The sequence below is a fragment of the Achroia grisella genome, unplaced genomic scaffold (assembly GCF_030625045.1).
Source record: "Achroia grisella isolate CSIRO2021 unplaced genomic scaffold, CSIRO_AGI_Agris_v1 utg567, whole genome shotgun sequence".
NCBI classification, from domain to species: Eukaryota; Metazoa; Arthropoda; class Insecta; order Lepidoptera; family Pyralidae; genus Achroia; species Achroia grisella.
The window spans coordinates 1,502,903-1,513,688 of NW_026712947.1; the positions used below are offsets into that span (position 1 = coordinate 1,502,903).

Below are 10,786 nucleotides of genomic sequence, written 5' to 3' on the forward strand. Positions count from 1 at the left end.
CCTTCAGCCGCTCCATAAGTCCTTCCTTGGTTTGGAGTGCCATCTGCACTTGCTCTCTATCGACCGGTGAAGCTGTAAAGGCCAGCTGCGGCCACCATTAGAGTAGTCCGAAAAAAAACGGTACTAAAAGGTGGTTTATTTCGTCATATTTTTTACCGTTATCGAGTATTTTAAAAAAAGGCGTTTCTTAACTCTTTTTTTAATTCTTTCATCCTTTTCCTGTTAACTTGAATCGAAATTTCTTTCTGGATATTATTATTCATGTATTTGCGGACCTATTTTTATATATTCGCCAAAACTGGTCTCTTAATGGATTAATTCAATAAGTTATTGAACTATCTTATGTAGTTAAATATACTATTTTGCAATTGAAACGATATTATTGTCGAAATATACAATAAATTTGTCTACCGTTTTGTTGCGTGCATTACCACTATTTGTCGTTCCGGATTGCAACTAACCAACTAACATTTACTGTCTAATTACATTAATTACAGTCTCGTTAATGTGTTCATGTATATCGTAATTTACGTATTTGTTGCCGGTAAATAGTTTTTTTATATCGATTATATCGATACATATATAGCAACCCGCAACGACATCGCAATATTTGGAGTTCTTTTTTTATTAAAACTAAAATATCTTCTGAAGTGTTTTTTTAAATCAAAGAACAATTTTGTTTAAAATTGAATACTTATAATAAATAACATATTTATTTGGATAAGGATTAATATCATGTTTATAAAAACACTTTCGCGAATAATGCATTATTTTAGAAGAAATTTGATTATCAAGAAAAGGTTATTGTGACTTAACCTTAAAAGATAGACATGTGTAGTGCTGGTATTTTTCTGGCATTGAGTAAATAAAATTTGGTACACAGATCTAGACCCTAGTAAAGGACATAGGCTACTTTTTAATGCCAAAAAGGGTTATAAGGGGTTGAAAGGGCAAATTAAAATTTGTATGAGCGTCTTCATTTTTAAAGCTATGTAGATGCTTGAAACTTATTTTTTAGGCTATTTATTAATCTACATATAAATAAAATTGGAGTGTCTGTTTGTAATATTGAAATAACAGTTTTTTACTACATGCATATTAATATAAATACGGTACATACACCAAAATAACATTTTTATAATTTTTGTCAGTCTGTCTGTCTGTCTGTCTGTCTGTTTGTTCCGGCTAATCTCTGAAATGGCTGGACTGATTTTAACGGGACTTTTATTGGCAGGTAGCTGATGTAATAAGAAGTCACTTAGGCTATTTTTATTTTAGAAAAATAAAGTTAAACATTCAAAGTTAAATAAAGTAAATGAATAAATAACGCAAGGTCACCATTCCACGCGGACGAAGTCGCGGGCACAGCTAGTAAATAAATAAATGTGTAAAATGTGTATTTATATTTTTGCAGAATGTGGAGTTCCCTTGAGGAGGCACACGAGACAGCCCCGCGAGAGGTCAGCCAGCCAACTCCGCATCATCAGAGGCAGGGAGTCCAAGAGAGGAGCGTGGCCTTGGCAGGTACAATATTGTTTTTTATATCTATTATCATAGCTTACGCTAGATTGGGAAACTACATCAAACTGTACACTGATTAAGGTTTAAATAAATAAATAAATAAATAACTTCTTATTTTGTAATCAATACATTAATTTGTGAAGCAGAAACTTTGTGGCCCTTTTTAATTATTATAATAGTTCACGCTAGATTAGGAGACTGCATCAAACTGTACACTGATTAAGGTTTAAATAAATAAATAACTTCTTATTTTGTAATCAATACATTAATTTGTGAAGCAGAAACTTTGTGGCCCTTTTTAATTATTATAATAGTTCACGCTAGATTAGGAGACTGCATCAAACTGTACACTGATTAAGGTTTAAATAAATGAATAAATAACTTCTTATTTTGTAATTATTTATATATTAATTTAGGAAGCAAAAACTTTGCACCCTTTTTTAAGAAAATCTACTAAAAACAATTGATTGTGCCATGCTAAGAATCAAAATTGCCACCTGGAAGTAATGAGGTGTGTTAGACCATCGAGGTCGTCATTTAAGAATGTTTACTTTTAACTGTCTTTTATTGTATGTACTTTGCAGGTATCTCTACAGCTGCTTCATCCGAATTATGGGCTTATTGGCCACTGGTGCGGCGGAGTGCTTGTACATCCTCTATGGCTCCTGACTACTGCACACTGTATTCATAAGTAAGTGCTTTACGTATTTTATATATGGTTTAATTTGCAATAATTCTGACAGTCCCCCTTCCGATCGATCCTCCGTCCAAATCAAATGGGGATTGAAATTACGATGACCTGCGATCTCTAGCGGTGACTTCAGACTATAGTCGTATCCGTCAGGCGCGAGTTTGCCTTCAGCGACTTCATAAGTCCTTCCATGGGTTTGCAATGCCATCTGCCCTTGCCTCTTATCGTTCGGCTTCGGACTATTGCACCCTGCATTCATAAGCAAACACTCTTCTTTTTTTATATAACTTGATTGGTAAATATGCTGACGATTCCTATTTCTGATCGATCCCCCGTCCAATTCAAACGGGGATCGATATTACGACGGCCTGAGCCGAGTTTCAAGTTCTTAGCCGAGGCCTCAGCCTAAAGTCGTATCCGTTAGTGGGGAGTTGGCCTTCAGCCGCTCCATTAGTCCTTCTGCGGATTTAGTGACATCTGCACTCGTTCGGAGAAGCTGTAAACGCCGTTTTTAGTGTACAATAATTTGAAGTAGACATTATTTAACCCCTAGATTTTTTTTCAATTAAAGTGCCCACGGGTGATCACCCAGTCCCAACGTGTAAATTTACTTTGGTTGCGGAGTGACCCACCGTTGGGCATGCGGTCTTTAACGTGTTAAGTAATCGTTTAGTGAGTGATAGACAATTTCACAACATATACATAGAAATCACTGCATTCATTAAGACTTGTTGGACTTTTAACATAGTGTTTCAGTACGTACATATTTTCTTGTCTTGAATTCCAGTGAGCTCTTCAACTTGCCAGTACCAGCGCTGTGGACGGCGGTTCTTGGAGAATGGGATCGTGCTGAACAGAAGGGGGCCTACGTACCAATTGAGAGGATAGTGTTGCATCACCGGTTCCATAATTATCAACACGATATTGGTTCGTAATCTATCTATCTATAATTGTCGTAGACAATACGATACTGGTTGAGATAATGTTGGTTTTTTTTAACGGATGACATTGGAATTTTGCACTCGCCTTCGCTGATGGTATACTCTGGCGGGGCACCAGTGGAGGATGATAGGATGAACATGAAGTCAGGTCAGTTAGCCCACAGCCCACTTAGTGATAAATTTTCCAAGAATTTATCACGATGGTTTCCAGGGGGAACCGCGTGGAGGTCAACCTGACCTTATTGGTAACAATGTACCATACATTGCTAGCAATAATTTTTTTAAGTATTACGTATAGGTTATATAGGTTATATAGGTAATTCTTAAAAAATTAAAGATACCTAATATGATATCATTTTCTTTAGGTAATAAGCTACTTTGAAGTTCTATTTTCTATAATATTGCATTACTATTATAATAGAACCTCAATGTGGAATAGGTTTAAATATTTTTAATCAGTTTTATTTAATAGACTATAACTTCTAGTTAATGGTATTCAAAGTAAATCGACAAACAGATAACATTTTCTGTTTCAGCTCTGATGAAGATGACAAAAGCAGCCGACGTTAGTCCCGGCAGTAGAATACGCACGATCTGCCTACCTCCATTCGATCCACCAATCGTCAACTTCGAAACAGAGAAGATCACGTCATTCTATCTACGACCACAATCGAATGTCGAACCACCAAAGCGGAAACCAGCAAAGCCACCAAAACCAAATCCGGACACTGCTATGAAATATTTAGAGAAACTTAACAATTTAACTAAGAACATATTCTCAGGATTCACGAATAAGAAACATAAAAATTATAGATACAACATAAGAATAGCAAACGACTCAAACCGACAAAGTGATAGGAAGAATGTAGAAGACGCGTATAGAAATAATGATAATGGACAAAGTGATACAGTTTATGATAGTGCAACATTGGACAGTGTTATCAAACTTATAAAAACTAAAATAGACAAAGGAAAACATAGTGTTAATGTTAATGATAGAAGTGATAAGAAACTAATGTTCGGTGAAGAAATAGATCCTTTTATTGGTGATTATAATAGTATAGACTTTAGAGATGAGTGTTACGCGACTGGTTGGGGGAGAGAACAAACTAACGGGACGCTTACTGATGTATTGTTAGAAGCTGAAGTGCCAATATTACCATTAAAAATATGTAGAGACAGATACGCATTGTCTCTGCCATTGAATGAAGGGCATTTATGCGCCGGTAGCACGGATGGTAGCACTGGTGCTTGTGTGGTAAGTGTCAAAAACTGTAATAGAGTAGTGTTATATATAGAAACTAGCTTTTGCACGCGGCTTCGCTCGCGTTAATTTATCCCCTTAGGGATGGAATTTATCAAAATCATTTCTTAGACGATGCCTACGTTATAGTAGCTTTATGCATGCAAAGTCTCAGCCCGATCGGTTTAAAATTGACAAAGTTTCATACAAACTTTCATCCCCAATTTTATCCCCTTGGGGGTAGAATTAATCAAATCCATTCTTAGCGGATGCCTACATCATAACATCTACCTGCATGCCAAATTTCAGCCCGATCCGTCCAGTGGTTTGGGCTGTGCGTTGATAGATCACTACGTCAGTCATCTTTGAGTTACATATAAATATATGTAGCTCAAAGATGACTCAAATATATTATTAACAATAACTCAGGACTAGTATACTCTAGATCTAGTTCCAAGCTAAGCAGATCATGTGTTAGGGGTACCAGACAACTGATATACATATGTAGTACATAACCAATTTTTTTAGTACATACATAATATACACAGAAAACTTTCAGACCGATACAAATAATCAAATATTCATTAATACAAAGATTTCTACCGTATCAGGAATCGAACCAACGAAGCCGCATAATGTACGTGTACTAGTATTTAAAAAAAGTGATAGCTTGGAAAAATTACATTCCTCTAGTTACGTTACGTTACATTACGCATATTCTATTTCCTTTTTTCTTTTGCAGGGTGATAGCGGTGGCCCACTCCAATGTAGAACTGGAGGACGTTGGGAGCTTCGAGGACTGACCTCGTTCGGGTCAGGCTGTGCGCGTCGAGGAGTACCAGACGTGTACACTAATGTTGGACATTATGTATCTTGGATATATACACATGTATATGCTACATAGTCTATTTTAAATATACTCTACTTATCTACTTAGAGCTCTAACTTTTATTTAGATTCTAAGTACAAGCGAGAGTTCTTTCACAACTCCTTAATTTCTCGACTAAGTCAGACTTTGTGTCTTGGTTATATGCACGGGTATACTCCAAAGTCCGATTTCAAGATACACTACTTATCTACTTAGAGGTCTTACTTTTATTTAGATACTAAGTAAAAGCGAGAGCTCTTAGCGTTGGACACTGTGTCAAGGTTATATGCACATGTATAAGTACTCTAAGTACATAACTAGAGTTCTTGCTTTTATTTAGATTGTAAGTATTAACGAGAGTTCTACATGACATTTTGTCCAATTGTCCATGCTGCATGGTCTTTACTTCACTCACCTATTTGGATCTCTCGCTTTTACTTAGAATTTAAGTTAAAGCATATGCTACATAGTTCAAAAGCGAGACTTAATTTAGAATCTAAGTAAAAGGATAATTTTACTTAGATTCTAAATAAAAGCGAGAGCTATCTTTAAATTGGACTATGTTAAATTGGCCTACGTTTCTGACTAACTTTCCAATGATGGAAACATCTATAAAAACAAAATTTTGAGGGCCTCTGCCATGATGAATTAATATATTAAAGATTGAGATTTGAGTTTACCACGAAGTCAACAGTTTTACAACACTTCTGGCTACGCTATCTAAAAATATAGGCGTGAAGGTACATTTATTATATTTTTATTCTAAACTGAATATTGAAAATGGCCAGTTCACTAGATCTACATAGGTCTAATTATATATTTTTAAACGGTTTCTTTTATGGAACAAGCTTTATGTTACCAGTTATTATTATAATGATAAGATTAAGAAATATAACTAGCTGTTTTAGCTGTTTTTACACGTGCGCACGAAAGAATGCGCATGTAAATGTAGACAAACAAAATTTACTAATATATAAGGAGTACCACTGTCTAAATGGCAGTGTCATTTTTTTTTATTTAATATTTTACGGCTCTGGATACAAGTCCTTTTTAGCCCAACATAAAATACATAAACTTAAAAAAATATATAATTTCTTCCCAGTGTTGGAAATAAATTTATATAAAATAGTTGGCAGTGTTACCATAACGATTCCTATTAAAAGTTCTAAAGGCATGTGTTGCAAACTCTTTGCACATTTTTATATATTTATTTTTCTATCAATTTTAAATGTATTTTCTTTTAGAATTGTCATATATTTTTATCGTCACTTTTTGCCTACAACCGTTTGTACACGTTGTATCTTCATTATAAGTATTTACCATTTTCTATCCATTGTTGGATTTACATCACACATACAGTCCACTCTTTCTATCACCTACAGCACAGTCACGTTTTCCCACAGCCATGCATACTCCAGTAGTTAAACTATGACAGTTGTGTAAACCAACTTCATATCTTAATGATAGATAATAAATACCATTAGTTAATTAAATTCTAATTATATAAATGTAAATTAATTATAAAATTAATGCAATATTTATTTTCTTGAGATTGTTTTGTAAATATTAAGTCTAGTCTCTTGATATTAGTAATTTATATTTGAAATAATATTATTTTTAGTTAAATAAATTATATTTAATTTATTATAATTCTACGTTAGGTTATTATTGTAAATTTTATTCCATGACCACTCAAAGATCTGTGATTAATAAATGTATTTTGTAAATATATTAATATAATTGTATTGCATTGAAATCTATTTGTTTTAATTTCTTCACCTTCAAAGGATCTGATTATATTATAGTGATACCACGTGTTGGCGACCGACCGCTGAACTCTTTTGATATTTTTATTATTTTTGAAGAGTTCATTTTTATATGTCATGTTATTTGATATACTTTATTGTATTATTCTCTTATTGTCTTTTGGATGGTTCACAATTGCATTCTAATATATTTTACTATCATATTCTATACGTGTTTTCATCATTTAAAAACTCATGCAGTCCACCGATCCATTACACCACGAACTACAAGTGTAATGTTGCCGGCAACAAGAAATTACAGTATAATTTTATATTATACCTATTTAGTAATATTTTATTTATACAAATAAACAAATATAAGTGTAAATGAAGATAAAATAGGTCTCAAGATGTTTTTATGAAAAAAACCCAAGAATAGTCCCAGAAAAACTCACACAACGCCATCTTATCCCAAGCTAAGCAAAGTTTGTGTTATGGGTACTATACAGATGATATAAATACTTAAAAACATTTCTTTTTTGTAAATATATACACTCAGAGCAATACCAATGATACTCATGAATGCAAATATTTGTACTGTGTGAGGTATCGAATCCACGACCATAGTGATTAAGACGTCTGGTCGGACGGACGGTTGGCCGTTTCTATGAATTTATATTTGAATAACGAAATAAAAAGAAAACCAACTTCCGTATATTTTGTTTATTGCATTAACGATCAGTTGTATAAAAATAGAAATACAATTTTGTTTAATAATATATAAGAATTTGTACAATAAAAAATATTAGGTACATACAAAACATACCACAAAAGAACCTAAGTGGTTTTAAAATTACTTATTTATAAAATGTGGATAAGGGGAATGATAAGAAATATATAAAACATTGAACTAATGAACATATATATATGTATATGTATCATATGTTAATCATATATTTATTACATTAATTAAAAAATATATATAATTTTAAAATCAGTTGACTGACAAATATACTATATGTTTCGCCCATAAATCTACCTAAATAAATAAAAATAACTCCATATTATAATATTTAAAAATAAATACTAAAATATGTAACTATAATTTTTATAACAATTTCTATTACCATAATTTACCTATTTACAACTATTATTTACATTATTTACCTCCTATCAGACATATTACCTTTTTAATCCGTAATTGAGCAATGTTATATACTAAACTTACAAATTAAATAGTTAATTACTTAATTTTTCTACAACAAAATTGAGCAATAAGTATTATACATTTATTATTAATTTATTATTTATTAATATTAAATTATGGATATATTTAATGTAAATACCATCCACCTGAAATTAAAATACCTATAATTTATTACAATTTATTACATTATCATTTACTTTGTCATTTTCATCACTTATTTATAATACAAATAGTTTTTCATCTAGCTTTATGAACTGTTATTTACTAAGTGCATTTTACCGTTTTGTTTATACATTTAATGACTCAAATCCACTTAAATTCGATTAATTTGATTAAATAATCATATGGATGAATAATTAAACCGTTAGTAATTAACTAGTTCAATATATGGATAAATAAACTTTACAGCATTGGTTTTATATGCTATTATTAAATAAATACGAAATATATGAAGGTTTGTTATTTAAATTTATGAAATACTAGCTGTCCCGGCAAACGTTGCATTGCCTTAAAATAAAATAAAAAAATTAGGGGTGGACTACCCCTAACATTTAGGGATGAAAATAGATGTTGGCCGATTCTCAGACCTACTCAATACGTTCACAACATTTCATGAGAATCGGTCAAGCCGTTTCGGAGGAGTATGGGAACGAAAACTGTGACACGAGAATTTTATATATAAGATATAGTATATCAACAAGTGTAAATAAGGTTTTGTGTCTACTATATATATAGATATATATACTGATATATATACTATATTAATATTTCATAAATTCAAACACACTCATAATTCATATATATTAAATTGGAAATAATTTAATTTTGTACTATTACAATAATATGTTTCTATTATTCAGCTACATAAATTTCATTATAAGTTTTAGTAGTCTTCATTACTTATATATCTAGTACCTAAATTCATTATTTATCCGATATATGTATATACAACAACATATATATTTGGAATTGGCAAGTCTCAGATGTAATTCTATCACTAAATATTACATATATACTAATGTACATATACATAATATACATAACATACAGAATTTAGAAAATCAACTATTATATTGAAATTGTTAGCGTCGATTTTCTTTAATATTACAGTTGATTTTCTAAATTCTGTCATTTTTGAGTTAATGTATTATGAAATTAGATTTCCTTCGCCGGTTTTAAAATATTAGTATATATGTAATCTTAGTGATAGAGGCATATCTCTGATGGTTTTATGACTAAAATAACAAAATAACGATATATTCGTCGTGAGATCAATTTATCTCTACGAATGGTAAACATCATTTACCATTCATCCCTAGAGATATAAGACCAATATATCAGGGCTATCAGGGGTTGCAGTACATTCCCTGACACATTGTTATTTAATTTGTTCGATGAAATAGATTTTATCACGCTTACCACAGCAGTAACAGATGATTTTAACATCAACCAATGTCATTATTATAGCATATTGTGGTGGTCACCCTATTCTCCCAAATTTGAATTTAAAAATGAATCTGTATCATTGTAAACATGTACAACATTTATTTGAAAAGAATACGAGCTGAGTTTCTTGTCAGTTCTCATCTCGAAATCATTCCGAACTAACGGTAGATTTGACATATCATAAGTCTGTAATAAACCTACATGAATAAACATATTTTGAATCTGAATTTCGGTTTTATCACGAATTATTTTGTCACCTATCTACATTGACATCGCTGTTACTCCAGTCAGTTCGTGACCACGGCTAGTGCAACCTAGTCGAAACGTCGAGAGAGGTAAATACCTTTATTTACCATAAAATTATTCATGTTAAATACTGTTTAACTATATTAATAAACTGTATTCAACGCGAAAGTTTAAAAATAAATATTGCAAATCAACTGAGGTCGTATATATTAATTTAATATTACCTAATAATCTACTAATGTTATGATAAAAAATCTCAGAACAATAACTGTGCTATTAAATTTAATAATTATCATTAATTATCACTTCATTGCTTATTAAATCTATACATATAAATAAAATTGGAGTGTCTGTTTGTAATATTGAAACAATCGTTTTTTACTGCATGCATATGAAAATAAATACGTTAAGTACACCAAAATAACATTACTTACAATTTTTGTCTCTCTGTCTGTCTGTTTGTTCCGATTAATCTCTGAAATGGCTGGACCGATTTTGACGGGACTTTTTTTGGCAGGTAGCTGATGTCATAAGAAGTAACTTAGGCTACTTTTATTTTAGAAAAATAAAGTTAAATTCCACGCGGACAAAGTCGCAGGTACAGCTAGTAAATAATGTAATCGACACAGTAGCTGTCACGAAATCGTTATACAGTTATCATATCGTATACTCGAGGATTCCTCATTAATTATATATATTTTGTAATACATACCGAGGAATTTAAAATAGAAATAATCAATATGACGTGACCTAATCGTAGTATTGATTATCATACTGTAATCAAGCATTTCGAAAATACATCTAATCGTATTTATTTAATAAAAAATAATGTTTATTTTTGTAATCACGATAATTATGGCCGGAAATTGAAATTGTTC

The 10,786-nt window shown here is 31.6% G+C and overlaps 1 protein-coding gene across 1 annotated transcript in view; it reads left to right on the forward strand.

The window, feature by feature from the left end:
• The window catches only part of LOC131848717 (plasma kallikrein), a 47,351-nt gene extending 42,051 nt beyond the window's left edge, over positions 1-5,300 (forward strand). The window contains exons 2-6 of the mRNA XM_059198654.1: positions 1,415-1,524; positions 2,106-2,212; positions 3,000-3,139; positions 3,690-4,411; positions 5,139-5,300. Coding sequence (XP_059054637.1) covers positions 1,415-1,524; positions 2,106-2,212; positions 3,000-3,139; positions 3,690-4,411; positions 5,139-5,300 — 1,241 coding nt within the window. The remainder of the gene's footprint in view (positions 1-1,414; positions 1,525-2,105; positions 2,213-2,999; positions 3,140-3,689; positions 4,412-5,138) is intronic.
• Positions 5,301-10,786: the final 5,486 nt, after the last annotated feature.